We start from the raw sequence: 25,652 nt of genomic DNA on the forward strand, positions 1-25,652 counted from the left end.
ACCACAAAGGTTCTTTGTCAGCAGGATTCATTATGGCTACATGATCACATTTTCCAAACTCATTTTTAAAACATGCTTAACCTTTATAGTGCCCTAGTGCACACTTCATGTGGAACCATGACAGATAACTTACACACCAGGAAGCTATGGAAACATTAACAACTGTTCTCACGTACACAAAACAGCACAGCAATATAGTACAAACTTGTACAGCATGTTTCAGCATAACATCTGTGATTTCAGGCTAATACTGCACTCAAGGACACCAAGAACATTATGAGATTGCTGTAAACAAGCACATTATATTTTCCCTTCTAGGGAATGCATCTCATAGGTTCACGTCCTGACTGTGGATCAGAAGAAAAGATGCACACACACACACACACACACACACACTAGCTTCATAATTAAAGTTCAAATATTTTGTGACTGAATCACAAAATAGCAATCACTCTACTACAAATCACAGTAGACCTTACTAAAACACAAACAAAAGCCATTTTGCAAAGCCCCCCTAAACCTATCAAACGCCCTGCTACTTGTATAAAATAAACCTCAAGACTGGAAAAAAAACAAAAAAAGAAATCCCCAAGAGAGTCTAATATCAATTTTCAGAATGAAATATCTGAAATCGCACATTACTGACATGCAATATTACTGCTGACCCCCCCACCCAGTGTGGTAATATTAACCCTGTTAACCACAAACACTATCGATGGTTTTGTAGTATAGATTTGGTCAAGTGGTTAGGATTCACCAAAGTGAAACTTGGGCCCATAAATGCCAACAAAGATCAGGGTTAGCAGCTGAGGTAGCACTAATGCAAACCAAACCCATTGCTGTAACCAGTTCACAGCAGAGCCACCACGTTTCATGAAAAGAAAAGGATAACCCACAAGTTTCCAGTGTATCACAGTGCTACTCATATTCTTGCTATCCAATTAATAATGCAGAGTGAGATAATTGGTGTACAAATAAATTAAATACAGAAAGCATACATAAATTAAATATACAAACTTTAAAGTCGGGGTGGCACAGCATGTAACCTTGCTGGCTCGCACTACTTTGTCCTCTAGTTTGGTTCTCTGCAGAGGAGCCTTTTGAATAGAGCACACATGTCCTTCTAGTATTCATGTGGGTTTTCAACAGGTGCTTACATTTCTTCCCAAATCACAAAGAGATGCCGTAAGCAAGTTGGCAATCCTCCAAACTTTTTGTTGATTGAACTACACACACACACACACACACACACACACACACATACACACGTAAACACATTTTTATACATATATATATATATATATATATATATATATATATATAACATGCATGTGTATGTGCTCTCCATGAGAGTCCTGAGATGGGGTGGCAGCCTGCTCAAAATTAGTTCACTGCTTTGTACTGACTTCTGGGATAGGCTTTACATTCCTAATGATCCTAAACTGAAGTGGGTTATCACAGAAAGAAAAAAAATTATTTAAATTAAGGAAAAAAAAGTGAAAAAAGGTAAGCATTAAAAAATGCTACATTCTTTAAAGTAAAGAAGGTGAAAATTCAGTGTCTGTCCATAGTTAAGTGCTGCAATCAGAGCCACACACCAGGACTTAACACAAAGACAGACTCCAGAGCTATAATTCTGTCAATATGAAATGACTCTGCAATGATTCATAATTTGATAAATCTGGCACGAAAAGCCATTTTAAATTATAACTTCAGAATCAATGCATCATGTATACAAGTTTAGAGAACAGATCATCACTTGTAACATTTCAGGCAAACTTCCACCACTCAACACACACACACACACACACACACACACACACACACACACACACACACACACACACACACACACACGCACACACTATTTGGATGTCTTACCTCTACATCAGACACTTTCATCCTGGTCCCTTCTTTTCCCACAAAGATGTCATCGATATCCACCAAAACGTAACGGTCCAAGGACAAACAGAGTCGCTTGCCAGTCAGATAGGCGACTGAATCCACAAAAATGGGCTTGTGCAGCCAGAAGTTCAAGTTATTGCCAAAAAGCACCCGCTGGATACCATCATGTAATCCAAGGTCCTGAACGACAGTAGCATGCAGAGCCTTGTGGGTACTGAGGTGAGGGATAGACTCTGAAGATTTGGTGCTAGCCAAAAGCACTGGTTCATAGGTACTATGGTTAGACTGGAAAACCGTCCAGTCATCCCCAGGAAGAGGGCCCTGCTCCACTTCATTTGCACGTGTCACATATAACAAAGGAGCATTAGGATTGATGTGATAGTCCCTCAGACCCAGATTAGAGTGCAAGAAAAGTGGAAATCCTTTTAGCTGTGCACTCAGCAAGCTGTTCTCATTTGCTTTGAAAAATCCAATTATCCCAACCCCATATTCTACACAATACTTATCCAATAGTTCCCTGTTCCAGGCATCCAAGTTCACATATTTTAGGATGTTTTCGTAAATTATCAAGGCGTAACGTCCACGGTCTCTGTCTGTCAATGTAGGCATATCCCCCTTTCCAGGAGCAATCTCTGTCCTGTACTTAAATCGACTAGATTCCAAGATCGCTACAATCTCTTGTCCTAGCTGGGAATAAATACTTTCGACAAAAACAAGAACCACAGGGTCTGTACGTGAAGTGTCCACTGACTTAACTCGTCGGCTTGCTTGTGCAGGCACAGACTCTCTCTGTTGATTTCGACAGTCTCCAAATGGCAAAAGAGGGGGCTCCTTTAGCTTAGGGTTGCTGCTTACATAGTACGCTAGAACACACATGGAAGCCAGGCAGAACACTATAAGCAACAATATCAATCTGTGCAGTTCCAGCTGCCGCACACTCCTAATCCATCTCCACAAGCTAAACATGATGAGTGGACACGTGCCCGAAATGTTGTCTCTTTGCCAGACACGTAGGTGCCCACTGACTCTCCAGAGGGCAAAAATGGCCACAGTGATAGTAACAGGCAGAGCAAGCAGTTAATAAGTGACAATTATCTAATGGAGCCATTTATATTCTATGTCACCATGTCCCAAGGCTCCATTGTTTTGCTCCACCTGAATGACGTTTTCCCTGTTGTAGCCCAATATACTGGAGCTTCAGAGAATTAAACAAAGAATGACTGTAAGCACATATGCAGAGCTACTGATTTGCTTCTGAAACCATTTTGAGAATTTTCTTTTCACTCCAGGGTTAGTGATCACATAAAAAACGAGTCTGTCAGGAAACTTTTTTTTACATTCCTCATGGTGGCTTCAGTTGCAGTTCACCTTAGGGTCACTCATTCGATTCTGGACATAAAAATAAAAAGAGAAAAAAATTAATTAGACGTCATTCTAAAAACAAACCAATCCTAACTCAGCTATTTAAGCTGCCATAATGTGCTTTATTCACTGGAAAAAATGCCTTGTTGACACTGTGTGTCTCACTTTCCAAATACATCACAAACAGGTTCAGAATCTTGTTTACTACTCGATTAAACTTCTGTCTGTCTAGAATAATTCTGGTATTAAACAATATCTCATATCCACTACTCATTAAAAATCCTGGAGGTTGATATTGCCAGATTCCTACATGCACGCGCATGCACACACACAAACACACACACACACACACACACGGATGCACATACGCACGCGCGCACACACATGCATGCGCGCACACACACATGGCTTTGAATAGCATGCAGAAACAAGTTGTTCACCCTTTCATCCATTCAAAGAATGGCTACTTTTTCCTCAACCTCTTGCTTCCTACTTTCATTTAGCTACAAATTTATTACCAACTACAGAACACATGCAATGGATAAATGGCTGCCTTGTAATGGAACACATAGTTATGGAAAGTATACCTGTGCATATACACAGGAAAAATGTACCTACCTTTGAAATGTGCAGCTAGTGACACATCCAGTTGCCTATGTACACTCTATCTACCTGAACACACTTAGCAGACTCATAACAGCATGCAAATTATGCCCAACCATGTTAAGGAATGGTACATATTTGGCCTTGGTATACAATGCACTAGCAACATCCCCCAAAGGTATGTGTAATCATACATGCATATTACTCTTGGCCATCTTTACATAAAACTGTACAGTAACAGTGCACATTACTGCATACAAACAATATGTAAAATGCAGGTACTACATTTTAAATAAGCTGTGTAATCTACTTGGGCAGACTGCATTAATGAAATAGAAAAAAAATCAGTCAGTAAAGTGTTTACAAAGTAGATAAATTAGCAATCCATTAGTTAGGTCTTTCAATGTATCACACAAGAGAAAATTAAGAAAAATGATATATCCTTGGCTATAACACAATGGTGTAAATAGCCTCCATGGGCAAGTAACACTGGGAAATAACTTCAGGTTCAAACATGGAATCCTTGGGTAGCAGCCAAGCTGCGAGTCTCACAAGGGTGAAGATACTCGTTTATGTAATACTTTTTTAATAAATTAACTTTACTGAACTATCACTTCCAGCATATATAACTTGTAGTTACTGCCAATCCAGAAATACCCATCTTCCCTTATACATCATTCCTCCTCCAAAACATTATTTTGCATTTATTGTTCCCACAATGACCATTTTTTCCCTTTATAATCTGCTTCTACCCTTTCCTGAAGATTCCACTTTCAATTCCTTTATCTGCCACTATATTCACTACTTCAAATGCAGTTGGTTTAGACTTTGATTTCCATTTTTAGTAATGTTTTTTTTTTTTTTTTTTTTTTTTGGGCAGCCACCAGAATATAACTTGGCAAGGTTTACTATGTCTAGGCAATTCAGATTTTATATCCCATCTTAAAAAAAAAAATTTTCCTTAGTTGCACCAATCTGCTCAGCCACGATTTCTGATGAGTAGTCTGCAAGGAATTTTTTAATGTCTGCCAACTCATTACACTCCTAAAAAAACATGTACCCACAGTTACCCCTTTCTTCCCCATCACACCTCCAATATTTGCAATCTACCCAAGGAAAATTTTGTTGGAGTCTGGTTGGGGTATAAAAATATCTATGAACACACTTCCAAGCAAAAATCCTAAACCTTCTAGACTTTACTGTATATTTGGGAGCCATGCATTTATCTTTCATTGTTTCTTTATGAATTGCTTATCCTGTCTCTCTTCCCAATATTTACTAACCTCTTCTGATTGATTCCTATAGTTTACATGCAATATTCTGTATATCCTACTAATTATCTATTTTCTAACAGCAGCTTCTGTTCTAGATTCAACTGAAAACTCTAACAGTGCTTGTCTTTCACTTAGGATTCCCCTATCACAGTCTCTCTGATATTAATACTTGATAGGGCAGGCAATCTCTAGCTTGCAGTCCAAATGTATTATTGGTATCTTCCCATTCTACTACCTTCCCCTCTCTAATTATCTGCTCCCAATACCACTGTTCCTTTGCCAGTTTTCTCCAGTAAATTCCTGCCTTCTCTTTGTACCCCTAACTGCAGTCATCTCTGTCAACAGAATCTTTCTCCATTCCCGTGTTGGCTTAGTTCTTAGAAAACTTTCTGCTACTTGATGAATATGTTGTTGTTGTTTGTCTTTTGGCTTTTCCCGGTTAGGGGTCGCCACAGCGGAACTCCAGTCCGCTAATGATTGGCAGTAGATTTTCACGAATGCCGAGGTGCCAGCTCGACATTCAACTTTCAACGAAGGCACGCCCATTTACGCATATCTTTTGAACGCCCACCCAACCGTGGGGAAGACATGCAGACTCCACACAGGCACTCCACGCACTCTAGCCGAGAATTGAACTGCTACTTGATGAATATAATCTGCTAATTTACGAATATAATTTTTTCTATGGCTACTGTTATTCTTGTTAAAGATCTGCATCCAAAATCCCAGTCAATCCTTATTTCTTGAGCTTCTCCTCTGTTTTTATCACCATCCTTTTCCAATTTGAATTACAGCTTTCTGCTTGTACTATGTACTGGAGCATTAACTGTCTCTCTAAAATATCCCTTCAAATCAGGTACCACAATCCACATTGTTCTATTGGAAGGATCAACTTATCCCACTTGACTCTTGCCCTCTTCCCCTCCCAGATAAAATCCTTCAACTCTTTATTAATTGCTTTCCGCAACTTCTCCTCTGGCTGATGAAACTAAAGGGACTGAAAACTTTTTCACTGCTTGCATTTTGCTATCCATGTCCATAAACAAGAGCTTCCAGTTCTTCAGTTTTTGAATTATATTTTGCTTAGCCTCTTCTCCCGTATCTTTAGTTGCCATAATAGAATCCTTTTTAACTCATACTCCTAAGTACTTAATTTTATCATGTCCCCATAATTATAGGTATTGCTGAACCAATTTGTGCATGGGTACATAGTTTAAAGTTAAAGCCTTTCTTTTATATCCCTTTACTACTAATGGCCAGAGACTGCTCCAAAATGCATTATCCCATACATGGTTCCCCTCAAATTATCTCATTAAGGTTATATATTACTCTCGACCATGGGATGGGTAAGCCCATATAAACAGCAAACGGGATAGGTTAACTCAAGCACCTAAACAGAAATTGGGTGGGCTTAAAATGGCAAGCAAGGGAAGCTAGCCTAATACTTAACTATGAACCTACAACTGAAGTCATCTATGCAGTACTTGTTAGGCAATACACTCTCTCAAAATCCAGATGATTAGGGTTCAATACCCAAGCTTTGCATAATCAAAAGAAAGAAAATAGCAGGGAATACTTAAACAGCAGTATTTGAGTATCTTCTTATTTAAGATAAATGTTTTCACTATACCAAAGGACGGCAGCTCCTGCAAAGGCAGCATGAAAGCAAACAGCCTGAGTGAACACACATGGACACAGCTACAATTCTAGAAACAACGTGAAGGGGAGAAGAAACACACGGACACAGCTACAATTCTAGAAACAACGTGAAGGGGAGAAGAAACACATGGACACAGCTACAATTCTAGAAACAACGTGAAGGGGAGAAGAAACACATGGACACAGCTACAATTCTAGAAACAACGTGAAGGGGAGAAGAAACACATGGACACAGCTACAATTCTAGAAACAACGTGAAGGGGAGAAGAAACACATGGACACAGCTACAATTCTAGAAACAACGTGAAAGGGAGAAGAAACACATGGACACAACTACAATTCTAGAAACAACGTGAAGGGGAGAAGAAACACATGGACACAGCTACAATTCTAGAAACAACGTGAAGGGGAGAAGAAACACATGGACACAGCTACAATTCTAGAAACAACGTGAAGGGGAGAAGAAACACATGGACACAACTACAATTCTAGAAACAACGTGAAGGGGAGAAGAAACACACGGACACAGCTACAATTCTAGAAACAACGTGAAGGGGAGAAGAAACACATGGACACAGCTACAATTCTAGAAACAACGTGAAGGGGAGAAGAAACACACGGACACAGCTACAATTCTAGAAACAACGTGAAGGGGAGAAGAAACACATGGACACAGCTACAATTCTAGAAACAACGTGAAGGGGAGAAGAAACACATGGACACAACTACAATTCTAGAAACAACGTGAAGGGGAGAAGAAACACACGGACACAGCTACAATTCTAGAAACAACGTGAAGGGAGAAGAAACACATGGACACAGCTACAATTCTAGAAACAACGTGAAGGGGAGAAGAAACACACGGACACAGCTACAATTCTAGAAACAACGTGAAGGGGAGAAGAAACACATGGACACAGCTACAATTCTAGAAACAACGTGAAGGGGAGAAGAAACACATGGACACAACTACAATTCTAGAAACAACGTGAAGGGGAGAAGAAACACACGGACACAGCTACAATTCTAGAAACAACGTGAAGGGGAGAAGAAACACATGGACACAGCTACAATTCTGGAAACAACGTGAAGGGGAGAAGAAACACACGGACACAACTACAATTCTAGAAACAACGTGAAGGGGAGAAGAAACACATGGACACAGCTACAATTCTAGAAACAACGTGAAGGGGAGAAGAAACACATGGACACAGCTACAATTCTGGAAACAACGTGAAGGGGAGAAGAAACACACGGACACAACTACAATTCTAGAAACAACGTGAAGGGGAGAAGAAAGCAAAGAAAGACTTGATAGCACACCAAATAATGTTCCCAGCAATTCACCCCCCATGACACAAGTATACCAATTTAGGACATCCTTACATAACCAGTAAATCAGACACTTTTTCTTTCAGATCACAATGCCCTAACAAAAGAAACGGAAACAAATAATGAAGAAGGGCATCCTTAATGGGAACAATGATTATGATTACAGAAGAACCACAGAAACTGAACTAAGAATGTCTCTACATTTGTAGTAATGTTCAAGTCAATGTCAACAGGCTGATTAACTGGCTACAATGCTAGATAAGCACAAAAAATTAAAACGTGCAGTTGTGTAATGTACACACCATGACAGTAGGTATTAGAATAATAAGGTCACTGCTGTATAATTATAAACCTGACTGCTGAGACCTTGGCACAGGTGCAACACGTCCACCAGAGACACTGGTGACCAAGGACTGCTTAGTAAGCTTGGAAACCAAAGGTTCAGTCAGGGTGTAGGATGAATATCTCCTCTCTTCTGAGAGGAGAGAAGGTTTTGCCCATAGCAGTAGGACACTATTATGAAAGCAGGCAGAGGAATTATAAGGTGGGGCACTGTTTCTACAGGGGACCAGGCAGATGCATTAATAAACCTTAAATATAAGGGGAAGAAAACTGCAAATATTTGGAAGCACAATTAACAAGCTTGTTATTAAAAAAATCATACTCTGTTAGGCATCCATTTGAAAAACGTGTGCTTGATTAGTGATGAAAAACAATTGGAACAAATGCTAAATTTTGCACCAAATAGTTTACTCTCATTCACAATGTGGTACCTTATCTTTTCGCTTTCACAAAATCTGAGAACACAGCTAACATTATTTTCATTTACAGAAATACAAATTAATTCCATTCTTAAAATAATTGCTATAAATTACTAAAAATGTTTTCAAATTCTACAGAATTCTTTTTCAGCATTTCTTAACGACCACTGCATTTAATTCAACATATTCAATTCTTGATTTAGACCCTTTGGAAATAAAGTATTATACCTTAAAATCCTTCAAAGTTTCTAACTGTAGTAAATCAACCACCAGCTTGCCCCCCAACCCCCACCCCCAGTTGAAAATGGCATAACCAGAACACTAAAGAACAAACCTGTATCTGCTGGTCATTTGGACAGATATTACTTAGTTACAAGTGTGTGTCTTGCTTTCCTGGTTACAAATGATCAGACTACTTGGGAGTTTCTAGTCCTGCTTGTATAGTACTTGAGCTGCCTGTGTACATCAAAGAACTATCTGGATACACTGACTCGGGGAGCATTCAGAGAAACATACAAGAAGGGATAATCTTGAATGATACCATGAATATGAAAATTGTGTATGGATCCTTGCTCATTTAAGCCCACTACTCACATGCTCCTGGCAGAGGTGATGGCCACTAAGAAAAGACTCTTCCAAGAAATGCAGAACAGCAGCTGAGCAACAGGTTCAAAGTCTGGAAGTCCAAGTTTTTCCATCACAAAACCGATGCCAGACTGGGAAGATGCATCTTCTGAGAGGTCTCAGTGTGCATTTCAAATAAGCTTCGCAGCCATGCTGGTTGAGCTACGGCGTTCTAAAAGCAAACAATAACATGAATACCCTCGGAAAGGGGTTGACCTGGGTTCTTTCTTGTAATGTAAGCGATGATTGTACCCTCCTTGGTGACCAGTGTCATCCTGGCCACCTCAGAGTTATTAGCATGAACTGTGCTTTTACTGACACATTTGGAATACTGAAGTTTGCTGAAAGGCACAGAGAGTCTTGGACTTAATGACAGTGGATGGAAAAAGTAACTGCGACTATTGCAGTCTGGCAAGCATTTTCAAAAGCACAATTTCTGCACCTGACAGTTCATCTGGGATTTGAAGAATTCAATTTGCTTAAATGCTTCATCTTCCTGTAATGTCTAAAAAAGTTGCCTCTGTCCACATTCCTCTCAGGAGAGGTCTCAATTCCCCAATCAGATGGTACACAAGAATTCTTTTAGCAGGACATACAGACTGCTTATATAAATACGTTTACAGTGACAGACTGCAGAGTATTAAAACTAACAAGCTGAAAAGATATCAGTAAGCTCCCCTTTGTTTGTTGTTGTATTTCATCATGGTACTTACTACCTGAAAGACCTTTGTATTGAAGACTGATTGAAAAGCTTGAAGGGTACTGAAAAGCCATCACCTCCTACATGTCTGCACACTAGTTGGAGTTCATTGGGTTATTCTGCCTTACATTTTGAGTAGAAGCAACATACCCTGCTGTGCAGTAAGAAAGCATGCTCCAGTCTCCACCAAAGTTCATTCTGCCACCAAATACCTCTCTGCCCACCAGGATAGGCATACTCATTCTCACCTCACATTCAGGTGCCTAAACTGCTAACTGAAACTGGATCATCTGGGCTACAATTTTAGCAAAACATCTTTTCCATAGAACAAGCCTGGATCAAGCAATCATCCAAACAGGAATAAATGAAGATACCCTTTAGTTTTACACTGGTCAAAAGGTATTTTGTAAAGACCTTGTGCATAGTAGAGTGACCAAAGGACAAGGAAAAAAATCTGTAAAAAGAAGTTATGTCTTACCATAACGTTCCATCCGAGTTGTTGATCTTCTTCCAGTCATCACTGATGGGTTTGCTTCTGAGCCCTCGGAACAGAGTCGGCCTTATACCAAGCGTGCGTGCACCAAAAACTCTTGAACTAAGCTGCTACCCACAATGCCCTTCACTCAGTTACCTCAGATCGAGTTTGCATGACAACATACAGCAGAAACAACAAGTCAGAGGCCATCTCTGCGCAGAAACCCTAAGACACCACAAAGACCCAGAAGATCTGCCTGGAACCTTTGGAAGGGGTCTATGGGAGGGTGTGATGACTGGAAGATCATCAACAACTCAGATGGAACGTTATGGTAAACCATAACTTCTTTATCTGAAGTTGTTAATCTTCTTCCTATTCATCACTGATGGGACTGAGTCCCCAGCTACTTGGAGAACCTGAGTGGCCCTTATGGAAGAACATTCCTGTGAACCATCGAACCAAAGACCGCTGTTCCTCTGGAGATCAGATCCAATTTGTAATGCTTGATAAAGGTATGGGGGCTTAGCCCAAATGGCAGCTGCACAAATGTCATCCATGGAGGCACTAGAGTGGAAGGCAACCGATGCTGCAATAGCCCTAGTTGAGTGAGTTTTGATTTGGCCAGGCTTAGAGTCATTCGTAAGCGAATATGAGAAGGCAGTGCAATCCCTAAGCCATTTAGACAAAGTAACTTTCGATACTGCACCTCCCATTCTAGGATCCGCAAAGGAAATGAAAAGCTGGTCCGACTTGCGAAAGGATTTAGTTCTGTCCAGGCAGAAATTTAATTGTCTATGAACATCCAAGGAATGTAGGCAGTATTCTCCCTTGTTTGAATAATTTGGGAAGAATACAGGGAGCTCAATGGTTTGGTTAATCGAAAAGTCAGAAACCACCTTGGGAAGAAAGGATGGGTTAGTACGAAGTGATACTCTGTCCTTATGAAAGATCAGACAAGGGCTCTTGATACATAATGCTTGCAATTCAGAAATTCGTCTGGCTGAGGTGACAGCCACCAGAAATAAGGATTTCCATGACAGGAACTTTAGATCACATGTTGCAGCAGGCTCAAAAGGGGACAAAGAAAGAGACTGCAGAACCCAGGAGAGATTCTGTGCTTCCACCGGTTGCCTGATGTGGAAAACACCCTTGAGGAAAGTCTTGCAAAGGCCAGAGGAAATAAGCGGGACTCCATCTGAACCATTATGGAAGTTGGAAACAGCTGCTAGATGGACTCGAATGGTGGAAGCTGACACCCCATTGTCGAACAGTTCCACCAGGTAATGAAGAATAGTGGCTATAGGGGCTGAGAATGGATCTAGCTTCCGATTATGTGACCAAATAGAGAATCTTTTCCATTTGTCCCTGTATAAAGTTTCCTGGTGGATGGTTTATGAGAGGCCAAGATAATGTCACGGACAGATGAAGAGTGGGTTTCCTGCCTGGCAACTAACGGAAGTGGAGAAACCAAGCTGTCAGCTTGGGAGTAGACAGATTCGGGGGAGTCAGCCATTGTGGGTGAGATATGAGGTCCTGATGAGTGTCTAGGATCCAAGGGGGTTGAAGCAGATGAGGTTGGAGGAAGGGAAACCATACTTGACGAGGCCAGAACGGGGCAACGAGGATCACTTTGCTTCTCAACGGAATAGCTTTCCTTAGAACAAGGAGAATCAGAGGATAAGTATAAAGGAGACTCGTGGGTCAATTGTGAATCAAAGCATCTCTCGGTGACTCCCCATGAGGGGGAAAGAGGGCAAAGTAGCTGCTGCATTTTGTGTTTGAGGGGGAGGTGAAAAGGTCGCAGCATGGCTGGCCCCAATGGCTGAAAATGTCTGCCGCCACACTCGGATTGAGAGACCACTCATGAGGATGGAGGATGCATCTGCTTAGCCTGTCCACAATCACATTGGAGCTCCCCGGGATATGCGTTGCGATCAGAAAACGGTTGGAAGCTATCGCCCACTGCCAGATTCTCATGGCTTCATGACACAGGGGGTAGAATTTGGTTCCTCCCTGTTTGTTTATGTACCAGACCACAGGCATGTTTGTCTGACTGGATAGCAATTGTTCCGGATGGAAGGAGCAGATGGAAAGCTTACAACGCTAATAGCACCACTCTTAACTCCAGGACATTGATACGCAAGTTGACCTCTATGTTGGACCACGTGCCTTGGACTGACTTTCCCTGGAAGTTGCCCCCCACCCCATCAGGGAAGCGTCCGTGGTCACCGTGGCGCTGGGCTGGGGAGCCTGGAAGGGGCGACACCAAAGATTTTTATCTGTACTCATTTGCAAGTGGTGGTGATGAGAACCTGTGAGCTCAGGGGGTGAAGATTGGATATCCACTGGGCCTGAAGGAGCCATTGTAGTAATCTCATGTGCAATCTGGCTAGGGGAACAATAGGAATAGCTTCAACCATAGACCCCAGAGCCTGGAGAACTTCCCTTGCATACACCTTTGTTCGACTGAGTATCACTTGAACTTGTGCCATTAATCTCTGAAGCCTGTGAAGAGGAAGAGTGATCAGACTTAACTGGGTGTTGAATATTGCCCCTATGAATTCCATTTGTTGTGAGGGCTGAAGGTTGGCTTTCTCCCAGTGTATGGTGATGCCCAGCAATTCCACTAGAACTAGGGTGTAGCGGAGGGCCCTGACCAGTAGGCACTTGGTGGGGGCGGAGAGGAGCCAATCATCTTGGTACGGAAACACCTGGAATCCCCGAAGTCTCAGATGAGCTGTTACCACTGCTAGGCATTTCATGACCACTCTGGGGGCCGTCGAGAGACCGAAAAGCAGGGCTCTGAATTGGTAGTGATTGCCTCTCAACCGGAAGCGAAGGAGGCTCCTGGAGCACTTGTCCATCTTGATATGGTAATGAGCACATCCACACACCCTCCCGCAGAAATGGAAGGATGGACTGAATCGTGACCATGCGGAACTTGGTCTGAACTACCGATTTGTTTAGCTGGCTGAGATCCAGAATGGGCCTCCAGTCCCCTGTCTTCTTTTTCAACAAAAAGAATCTTGAGTAGAACCCTGATCTGCACTGGTCTGGGGGGACCTGTTGGATGACTCGTTTTCGACATAGCTTTCGTATTTCGGAAGTTGCCTCCTCCCTTTGACTGGGTGTAACATCGGGAAGGGATTTCGGAGGTCTTGGATAAGATATTAGGGGAATGTGGAAGCCTCTGGTAATGATTCTCTGCACCCACTGATCATTTGTAATAGACAGTCAGGCAGCTTGGTGCAGAGAAAAACACGCCCCGACTGCTTCCAGAGGAAAGCAATCGGGCAGCGCTTCAGGAGTGCTGATACGGTCTACCCGAGAAGGAATCTCTGGAGCCCTGGTTCCAGGGACCCCCTCTGCCCCAAAAAGGGAGTCTTCCATTATTGGAACCACCTCTACCTCTAGAGGAGTCCTCACCACGTGCATTACGGAAAGGACTTTGAGACTTCTTGTGCCACATCTTCCCACTCCTCTGGTTCCTGGAGAAGGAACTCTGAGGTTTGGAAAAGCATAGGTCCATGGCAGTCAAGGTCTTCCCATCCTACTCGCACCTGGCTAATGTATCCTTGACGTTAACACTGAACAGAGCTGATGGTTCAATAGGGGCATTTAAAAAGGAAGACTTGAAGGAGTCTGCGAGATCACAAATGCGCATTCATGCGTGGAGTCTCATGACTACGCTTGCATCCGCAGCTCTAGCCACTCCTTCGGTTGCGTGGGACAGCAACCGCATGGGCGAATTGTATATTGACTCTAGGGTGACAAGTTGGGAAGCAACTTTATCACGTGCTCCATCTGAAACTTGGCCCACTAGGATCCCGGAGATTTTGGAGATAAAATCTCTCTGGAGCCTCGTAAAATGTGCCAAAATGTTAAGAGACCTGACTGCAAAGGTCGCTGATGCTTCCCTAACCTGTCCACCACCCGGGACTCTCTGCTGGGTGGGTGGACAGCAGGACTCTCTTCCGCAAGGTCCTTTTTCATGGCTGCCGCCACCACCATAGCGTCCACTGGCAAACCTTTTGACCAATGGGGATGATCCTCTGGAGGGGAGAGTACCTTGTCTGATCTCCTGGGGATGGCCTCAACTGTGTCCGGGTTCTTCCATGCCTGCTGCACGATGAGCTTAACCAACTCATCGGTGGGGGGGGGGGGGGGGGGGTCACCCAAAGTAGAGGGCCGAGAACGAAAGGCCTGCAGGAATACGGATTCCTGCGAGGAAGGATTGGAGGGCTTCCAGTCATCCATTTGTTTCAAGATTTCCAGGATGTCTCCAAAGGTGACATGATCAGGGAGTGACCATGGGGATCCTACCCCATCATCGTAGTCCGTATCTTCCATGAGGGACTCCTCTGGGGAGTCCATGTGTTTTCTCTTACATGCCCATTTCTGAGGGGGTTCTTCAGTGGGAGCATCCGAAGAAGACTCAAAGGGAAATTCCCTGGACAGGGATTTCCTGGGCCTTGTGCTCTCGGAGTCCTGGGGGGGGGGTGGCCTTTGACAGCTGCGGCTAAGAAGAAACTCGAGGGATGACCGACGTAGGAGGATTGTTAGAAGCAAGCACCTTCTCCATCACCTGGAAAGTGGGCCCGCCTGAAGAGAAGTGGGAGCCCGGAACCGAAGAAGACAATAATCAGAACTGGAGTCACACCCCGCTCCACATGGTCCGCCCCCGGGGACGGAGCCTCAAGCAAACTTGGGGCGGTAGTCACCTCGGACCTGAAGACGGAACCGACACAGTCGGAACTGTGACCGGAACTGGAGGTTCCATGCCCCAAGCATGGGATTGAGGAAGGGTGGGTTCTGACAGAACAGACACCCAAAGGGGCCTCGGGGCCTCAGACACGGTTGTTGTCGGCACCGCGGAAGGGGGTCATCTTGAAAACATCGGATATACGAGCCTTGGACCCGAGGGATCCAAGGGAGGAGAGTATGTAGGGGTTGCCGGTGTAATAGACCCAAAGCCTGGAGTGGGATGGGGTCTAGGAAAATTTGAAATTTCCCCGGTGGTCAGCAGCTGATCAAAAAAGTGCACCACATCCAATTCTGAAAGGCTCCTGGTGGATCTTACTGATGCCCCTGAGAGGTAATCAGGACGGTCCAAAAAGGGGCTGCAGGCTTGCCCGGCAATTGGGTCCACAGACGACGAGTACTGAGTCTGTGGTAAATCACAGAATGGCACCGATGATTCCAGCTTAGAATCCGGCAACAAAGGAATGATTGGAGCTGAGAACGAGCTCAGAGATGAGGTCACAACTGGGGTGGAAGTCAAGAACAGCTCCAAAGTTGTTGATGGAACCAACATCAGAACGGAGATGGGCGATGTCGGTTCCGAGATAGAGGCAGACAAACTGGTAGGAACCGAGGTAGTAGTTGGCGCCATAGTCGTCGGGGCCGACGAGACAACCTCGGTATGCATCACTGGAGCCGAACTCGGAGCCGATGTGTTCGGAACAGAGGAGGCTGTACGGTGCTCGGAGGAAGACTTATGGGCCTTGTGCTTATGGCTTTTACCAGTCACCAGCCGGTGAAGAGGGATCCGAGTGAGGACATTTCTTGTCCACGGGAGGGGATGAGACCTCCATCGCAGAAATAACCTCCGAAAAAGGCGAAGAATGCAGGCCATTCAGGATCAATTTATTACGTTGCTCATTCAGCGTCCGCTGACTGAAGCTGGCACAAATATCACATGGAGGTTTCGCCAACAAGACAAATGCGGAACCCCCAAACAGTACACACACTATTCATGAAGGTCACTATTTGGAAGTTTACCACTGCAAGAAGAGCAGTGTTTAAACCCTGTAGTTCCCTTCTTCTCAGACATAATAGCAAACACTCACACAAAAAGGGAAAGAGTGAAGAAAGTGAAGAAAAGAGGAAATGCCAACAATGGTATTGGGATACCACAAGGGTAGAAGGGCCAATGCCAACAATGGTATGAAAGGGATACCTGTGAGTAGAGCTGAGTGTAGAAGTAGTAACTAACAGGAAAAAATTCCACAAAAACTTGTAAATTTAGAAAGATAAATCCCATAGCTGGAGAGCTCGGTGAAACGCTGCTATATGGCTGCGCAGCAAATGAGATCTGAGGTAACTGAGTGAAGGGCATTGTGGGTAGCAGCTTAGCTCGACAGTTTTTGGTGCATGCAAGCTTGGTATAAGGCCGACTCGGTTCCAAGGGCTTGGAACCGAACCCATCAGTGATGAATAGGAAGAAGATTAACAACTTCAGATTGGCAATTTCCTCCCCCAGAAATGGAGGTGCTTGTTGGGTGCACTGTGAATGGAGATGTTCAGGTTGGCACTCTTCGTGTTCAAGGTGAACCAAAAGACAGAAACATGAAGATGAGCATCCTGGATTTCATCACTGCCCCAAATATGGTGAGGCAGGAAAAGAATAGACCAGGCCTCCACTGGTTTCTCCTCTTGGGCACTAGGAAAAGCCACGAGTAGAATTCCTTCTTTCTGACTAGAACAACTTTTATTCCCTTACAGCCCAGCAACCATTTCAAAATGTGTGTGGATTAGATCAGCTGGTTCTTTGGCGTGCCAATGAAGAGAGGAAGGTAATTGGGTAAACTGTAATATGTAACGGCAGACCACATTCTTCCTTACCCATATGTTCGAACTGAGGAGAGATCACAGAAGATGGAGACTCCTAAAAAATTTTTTGGGAAAGAACAAAGAGAAAGGGGATTAGTCATAGCTGAGTGGTGGCATCATTGCTGGCTGGAGGGGATAAATTACTTGACCTATGCATTTGATGCCTGATCTGATGGCTTCTCTCTCCCTAGACCTGATGTATTTTCTTGTATTGTTAATGCTGTCTACTTTGGTCTAAGCTTCTTGTAAAAGGACCAGGCTTTTGATGGCTAATTCGTTAAAGCTCAACACATGGGTGGGTACAAAAACTGTCTTAATGACTGCATGGCCTTACCTACCTTTCTAAGTTTCTGAAAATATCCTATGAATGGATACCAAAATATCCAAACAGGCATTTAAATGCTGCTGTTTTTATGAATGGCTATACATGTTGCCATGCATGTGTTGAAACAGTACCTATGGCAACAGTCGTAGCACATCCATCACCTTTATCATACCCACACTTAATGGTGCATCTGTCTACCTTTGCTGTGGTTTGAGACAGCCAACTCTCCTTTTAATCCTCAAAGAATCATGTCGGTGCTCTGAATTACACCTTCAAAATTGTTTAAAATGAATCCCTGATCTTACATAATGGGGTCTAATAACATTGCTTTTATACTTATGGTGGAAAAAGTACACATTATCATGATAAAATAGTCTGCATTCCAGTCTCCATCTCATTAGAGTGCTTATTGCTGGCACAGCTGTGGACATTTGCAGCTTCTACTAAAATTACTGCTGGGTCTACTAGCAGATTGTTAAATGAATGCTGGTACTGGTCTTGTACTCTGTAAAGTCTTCCTAGTTTATGCAGGTATAAGACTGCAACTCACCTTCCATACAGAGATCCTCAAACATATCCCTGAAAGCTTCAACAGCTGGGGGAGAGAACAGAATGCTAGGGGTGTTTTACTCACAAGAGCTCATAATACTTCTTTTCTGTGCCACACAGCTCTCTAAACAGTCACTTAGTTTTTTCCCTCATTATACCGTTTCCACAAGGAAGACATCCTTTAGAAGGCGCTATTATCAGTGCACAGCCTAAGGGACCAGAGGATCTGGTTCGAGTAGGCCAGATCCTTCTCCTTTAATTCTGAGTCAGAGGACTCTTCTGGAGAAGAGTCCCTTTTTCACTTCTTCTAGGCGCCAGGGATACATGTTAGGGGGTCAGCCCTCTGTTGCACTGTGAAGCATTCCACTGCAAATCTCTTACAACCAAAGGACAAAGGTACTGGATTGTTTGTACAGCAAGTGTCTACATCTAAGAGATTTGAACTTCGGACATCTGAATCAAGGACCTATCAGAAGATAAAAGCACAGCTAAAAGCCTGGGCATCATCTTCACTGGAACCACTACCAGAACTGGAAGAACATCTGCTCTTCTCTGAGATGGAGGAAGTACTTACTACCAAGTCTGAACTATTCTTAATGTCTTTCAAGTTTCTATACTCCTTAACTAAAGCATTCTTGTTGAATACTTGACAGTGCTTACAACTAATCATATCCTGTCTTTGCTTACACAAATCACACTAACTGATAACCATACAAGAAATGTCTCGCCTCCACAGTCACACTTACTAGTAACTTTATTCAAAGACGTCATTTGCCACTCAAAAATAAAGCTGCCAAATACACAGTAAAATATTAATTGGTGGTACAAAATACATAAAGGACAAAATCAAAATGACACTTTCTGCTTTTTGTCTTGTCAGGAGATGACACACTTGGGACTAAGCAAACGAATGTCTAACAACAAAACAGAACTGAAAATAGAATGGGTTTTACTCTCATTTGCAGCCATACTTCCTACAGTCATGGGTAGAAGTGACCTTGAACACTATCTAAGATATACCTGACTGCTCATCACCTCTGGTCAGAAGACTTGCTACCCACCTGCAGCTTTATCCCACTCCCTTATGAATGCAGTACAGCAGTGAGCCTTGCAATGAACCTCTTGCCTGCTTTTTCCTCTGCTTGCATTTAACAGCAGTCTTTGGTGATACAAGCACTGAGGGAAAAGGGTAGAGGAGATAGGAGACACTGGTTTCAGATGAAGAAAACATTGCTTACCCATTGCTCTGCCTTGATGATATAAAGAGCAAAACAGAATGAGCTGATGTTTCAGATGGAAAGTCAGGAACTACATCTGGTGATCGAAACAGAGGTCCATCCTTTCAACCGAGTCAACAGAAAGGATAAATAAATTTACACTCACGAGAGAGAGCACAATTTTACTGCCAAATGTGTCCGTTACTTTATTCAGCTCAATAACTGCTTTGATAAGTAGTTTGTTTCTGTTCTCCATTCACCATTTATTTATTTATTTACATTTGTTGACTGGGAAAGTCCGACTGGTACAGAAGCCTATTTTCAGTGGAGTCCCAGGGAGAAAAGCTTGTGTGTGTGTGTGTGTGTGTGTGTGTGTGTGTGTGTGTGTGTGTGTGTGTGTGTGTGTGTGTGTGTGTGTGTGTGTGAGAAAAGGCTGTCGCCTGCCAAGTTAGTGCGTACCCCTCAGTATGCTAAAACTGGTAATAGTAAGATTAATATTACTTCCAGTATTTATGTAAACTATCAATGAACTTTAATGCATCTCTCATATCATACAGTTAGAAGACTGATATACTCCTTTATACTTATCCTTCTTAGTATTGTACTGTTTTTTTAAACTCCTCCTTTGTATTCTAAATTCCTCCTACTTCATTTGTTACACATCTGTATATTATAATTTGTGCTATGTTGGAGCTTTTCTCCCCGGGCCTCTACTGAAAATGGAGATATATCCAGTTAGACTAGCCCGGTCAACAAATGTAAAATAAAATAAAATAAATAAATAATATATATTTTTTATATATATATATATATATATATATATATACACACACACACACACACACACACACACACACACACACACACACACACACACACACACACACATTTACTTGTAAATTTTGAAATAGGTTCATAGGTTGGTACTAGGCTATCAGCCCTAGGGCCTATACAAGCCTAGCCATAACAATTCCCTGGCTATTTCTTCCCACACTATTTACTTCCCTGGACCCCTGTCTAGCAGGGTGACTGACGTGATCCCCAGGGTGAATTTCCTTTCTCCCATCCAATCGTCAAGGTTCCTTTTGAAGAGGGCCAAAGAGGCACTCTGCTTGACATGTATGGGCAATCTATTCCAGAGTCTGGGGAGTCTCTGGGTCAGGAACCTATCCCTCCAGCATGTTTTGTTTATTGTGATGACAAGATTTAGATCCCTGGAGCGTGTGGCTCTGAGGGATTGGGATTTCTTTAAGTGTAGCATGTCCAACAGCTCTGGGTTTGACATGGCCTTGTATGTTAAGCAGAGATTGCCTCTGAGTAGATGATATGCAACAGAGTATAGCTGGAGTTTAAGGCGGTCAGAGTAGGGCATCTGCTTTAGGCCTGTGATTCTTTTAGTGAGGTATTTCTGCGGCCTTTCCAGTTGTTGCAGATGTCTTGAGAGGTACATACCAAACGGGGCGTTGTACTCTATAATGGGTCTAATGAGAGATGAGTACAGTAGGATAATGACCTCCTTTTTTCTGGATGAAAAGCCCTTAGTGATGAGGTGTGCCACATAGAAGGATTTCCTGACTGATGTGGCGATGTGGTTATCGAAGGTGAGACCACTGTCCACCTGTGTCCCTAAGTCTCTAATCACACTTTCGGTGTTTAGTGTACTGCCACCTATATGGTAATTCACGGGTACATGTTTTTTCCCAAAGTGGATAACTATACATTTCTTGGCATTGAGCTTGAGTCCATGGCTCTGGCACCAAGCATCTGTTTCTGTAAGGCCCTTTTGTAGTGTATCCACATCATTTGGGGATTCAATAATGGCTCCCAGTTTGCAGTCAAAACTTTGTTAGCCAGAGTCCCTTAGTGTTGGCCTGTCCTTCAGAGAAGTAGATGCCAAACAAGAGCGGTCCCAGGACTGAGCCCTGAGGTACTCCACTTGTCACGAGCTAGATTTGGAGTTGGCTACTTTTACAGTGTAGGTTCCATCAGTAAACCAGTTAGCAACCCATTGGGTGACGCAGGGACTAATGCCCAGCTTAGTAAGTTTATCTATGATTCCAGAGTGGGGGATGGTGTCTAAGGCCTTGGCAAGGTCTAGATAGGTTGTGTGGACCACCTTACCCTTGTCCATGGCTCTGGAGACTGATTTGAAGAATCAATCAGGTTCAGGAGACAAGATCGGCCCTTCACGAACCCAAACTGGGTGGGGTCCAGTGTTTGAAGGTTGCCAATGTCTTTGTTTATAAGTTCCATGATAATACGCTCCATGGCCTTGCATATAAGGCTCGTCATACTGATGGGACGGTAGTTTCCGGGATCCAAGTTGGATCCCCCCTTGTGGAGTGGGATAACTGTAGCTCTGCGCCACTCAGTAGGCATGAAACCTGAGGTGAGGCTATGATTAAACATGACACTTAGGTGATGTGCCAGTTCATACTGTAATTCATGTAGTACACAGCCCGGGATGTCATCTGGTCCCATGGATGCTGTATTCTTAGCTTTGAGAGTGCGTTTTTTTACCTGTGTGGCCATTATTACCGGAATTTGGAAATCTTCCGATACTGAGATGGGCCATTTAGGGGGTGAGAGGGGGGTGAAGTTTGAACTGAATTGATCTGCCAAGATATTGGCAATATCCTTGGGATCAGTATATTTAATGCCATTGTGTTTTAGCTCAGAGCAGATCTGAGCATTGCCATTTAGATTCTTGACATAGTTATAGAATGCCTTGTGGCTGTCTTTGGAATCTTTGGCAATTTTATTTTCGTAGCTAGCTTTGGAGGATTTTATGAGGGATCGCAGTTTCTTACAGAGGCTGGTACAGGAGTTTTTTTGCATCCTGGGATTTTCCTCTTTTCCGCAACAGTTTCTTCCTTTTGTTGTAAAGTTCGTTTATGGCAGGAGACCACCAGATTTGCTTCCTTTTTTGGATTAGAGCATCTTGGTTCTATTTGGGATGGCACGATTCATGCATGAGTGGATGTGCTCGTACAGTGCCTTAGTGTAGGATTCAGCAGTTGAACTTTCAGTTCCTGTCTGCATGGGTGTCATGAAGTTCGTCACTTCTGACTTGAGTAGCATGAAGTTGGCTTTGGAGAAGTTTTTTATGGAGGTTTCCTTACTGGGGGGTGGGATGTGGATGTTAAGGGTGATTAGCTTATGGTCAGACCTGACTAACGAGGGGGTGACCATAGGTGTGGAGCATCGATTTCCCATGTTGGTAATGACCAGGTCTAGGATATTGGAGCCCCTGGTGGGACTATGGATTAGTTGATCCAGGGCGCTGGAATTTATGAATTCCAAGAACCGTTGGGCAAAGGTGTTGGTATATGAGTAGTTTTCCCAGTTAATGGCAGAGTAGTTAAAATCACCCAGTATTAGGGTGTTTGGTTTTATCTTAATATTTTCCAGTATGTTTAGAAAGGTGTAGTGAGAATCTTGGGGTATGGTGGGGGATCTGTAGCAAGCTACAATTTGGATTGCAGTCTTACCTAGTGTAAGTTGCACCTGGAGAATTTCAGACGCATTCTGTTGGGCAACTAGCCTGGTGGTGTGAATATCCTTGGTGAATATTGACACTCCTCCACCTTTAGTGTTTCGGTCCTGGTTTGGTGGCCGAAAAGTGTGATAAAAGTTGTAGCCTGGTATTGCAGGGGTGCTCTCTGGAGCCATGAACCAGGTCTCAGTTACTGCACAGATATCGATGTTCTCCATTTTTAGGAGCATCTCGAGAGAGTGCATTTTGAGGTTTAGACTTCTAGCATTGAGTAGCATTACTTTCAGATTTTGCATGTTTGTACATGTTACGGTGGTGGTTTTGTCCTTTGAACTTTGCCTAAAAAAGGCACTATAGGGGTGGCAAGAGCCTTAGCCAGTAACCTGAATCCCAGGGGCGACAGGTGCAGACCATCTCTGGCAAAGCATTGTGGTCTGTCGATCATGTCGTCCCAGGTCGACAGATACTGGATCCCCTTTGAATGACACCAGAAGCTTAGCCAATTGTTGAAGTCAATTATTTTGTCCTTATATTGTGGCATCATTCTGGGTGAAGGCAAGCTGCTACTCAGGGCTAGGGTCATACCTGCTTGGGCCACATGATCCAAGAGCTCTTCCATGTCTCTTTTCATGTAGTCCAGGGAGGTACGTTCAAGTCATTCACTCCAACATGGACAATGACAGAGTCATATTTGTACTTGTTGTGGAGGGACTTGAGTGCGTGCGTTATGTTGAAAGTTAAGAATGGAAAATATCACTAGTTGGGTAGCGTTACGTTGAAAGGGTTCATAAAGGGGAAAAAAGTCACTAGTGGGGTAGTTTTAAAGGGGTAAAGGATTAGAATGATGGTTAAGGATAGTGAGATTTATAGTAAGAATAGAGTTGTTTAAAGTAACTTGTACATCAAAGAGAGATTCTTACTGGTTTTAATGGGTAAAGATTGGGACAAGCTAGAGGAATGCTCAAGGAGGGTAGGATGTTTATCTATTTGGATAGATGCAGGGACAGATTTTAGTATTTAGTATGTAGTTCTTTAGGGTGAGTTTAAATTTGTTGAAGCAGATAATGGTGTTTAAGCTGGCTGGAAGTGAGCTACATAGTTTAGTGACAGTGTATGAGTAAAGGCAGTGTCCGGCTCTTTTGTTTGGTACATGAACAGTTAAGAGTTGTTTATCTTCAGAGCAAATGGTTCTGGTGGGGCTATAGGGTATAAAAATGTTCTTAAGGGCAGGGCAGTTGTTTGGACTGTAGACAATTTTAAGTGCTATGACAGTTGAATGAGGCTAAAGTGATGTGGAAATTCCAGCTAGTTTAATTCTTTTAGGGCTTGGCAGTGATGTGAGTGGTATGAGCTACATGTGGTAAATCTGACGATTTTAAGGTAAAAGGACTGGAGCGTATTTTGTAGAGATGAGTGCAGGTTAATAAAAATGGGGGCACCATATAATAGGAAGGGGAGTAAGTAAGTGTTGGCGAGAGCATTTGTGATGGTACTGTCCATGAAATTTTATGTCTGTATAGGGCTCCTAATTTGCAGTGTTTTTACTCATTACATCCGAGTGACGCCTCCAGGTGCATCTGCAGTTAATGCCTATTGACATCTCTAGGCGTCAAATATTGCTTATTCATATTTGCATCAATAATTCCAAAACCATGCTATGTACAAGGTTTTAAGATTTCATCTTAAAGCTTACACAATAGCAAACACAACTGCATTAATATTTTATGTCTGTCTTGTGCAGATAAGTAGATATTAATGGTTGTTTTATGATATTAATTATATAGATATAATTTTTACATTTTTCTAAATATCTCAACAACCAAGTATTGCAGGCAGAACTCCTTAGCCTCAAATGAAAGCTAGATGAATAAAATGCCATTGACAGTATGGGTGCAACTTGAGTGGTTGCTGAGATGCTGTACGTTGTTTACAAAATATTATAAATTAAATAGCTACTTTGTTTACTGTAACTTATAAAATTCAGTTTAAGACCTGTAACCTAAAGAATACTACCACTATAAAAACAGTTTGTGCTGAAGAGTTTGCCATTTATACTTCTTTCATAATCCCTATGGTTCCAGCGATATGAACATTTGTTTGAAATATGAGGACATAATTTGATTCTATCAAAAGGCTTAGGCTCCACCCATTGAAAGTTACAGTGCAAACTTCCTGAGCTCCATTGGAGTGAATGAGTTAATGGCATTGTAGCATGTGCCATACTTGTGAAATGGATTTAGGAAGGTTCTGGAGTGTGGAAGGTACTGTTATGGGTGGAGATTGGGGAGGAGAGGGGGTGAAGGCTATTGAGGAGGGGGAGGGTACAGTCAGAAGTGCATTGTATGAGTGAGTGAAAGTTGACTGGAAGGGGTGGAGTTACTGCTAAATATAAATCTGGGGGGGGTGCAGGGGTGGGTGTGAAAGGGGAGTAGGGCAGGGGAGCAAAGTGAGCCCAAAGGGCAAACGAAGTCGGCAAAGCCAGCCCATCAGCTGCTAGGAAAAAAATTATCAGTGAGACTTGGAAATGAAACTGTGGAACAGTAAGTAAGTGGGAGCTGTGAGTGCTAGTTTTCAGGGGTGCTTTTGTTATTACAGCAGCAGTATGCTATGCTTTGTAAGCGGCACTTTCAGCTGGGAGACACTGATTCAATTAAGAGTATCATTGGGGAAAACAGCTCGACTCAGCCTTGTTAGAACATGGAATAGCCTCAAAGAATGGTGTTTTACTGCCACCTAGTGGCAGAAAGTCAGCAAGGCA

The 25,652-nt window shown here is 42.9% G+C and overlaps 1 protein-coding gene across 4 annotated transcripts in view; it reads right to left on the reverse strand.

The window, feature by feature from the left end:
• NDST2 (N-deacetylase and N-sulfotransferase 2) overlaps positions 1-25,652 on the reverse strand; it is a 1,311,836-nt gene that overhangs the window by 712,836 nt on the left and 573,348 nt on the right. For all 4 annotated transcript variants that reach the window (XM_044056100.1, XM_044056101.1, XM_044056099.1 and 1 more), the window contains one exon: positions 1,882-3,294. In XM_044056100.1, coding sequence (XP_043912035.1) covers positions 1,882-2,871 — 990 coding nt within the window. In that variant the 5' untranslated portion in view covers positions 2,872-3,294. The remainder of the gene's footprint in view (positions 1-1,881; positions 3,295-25,652) is intronic.

This window comes from Protopterus annectens, chromosome 14.part0, assembly GCF_019279795.1.
Source record: "Protopterus annectens isolate FY-2018-M chromosome 14.part0, PAN1.0, whole genome shotgun sequence".
NCBI lineage: Eukaryota > Metazoa > Chordata > Ceratodontiformes > Protopteridae > Protopterus > Protopterus annectens.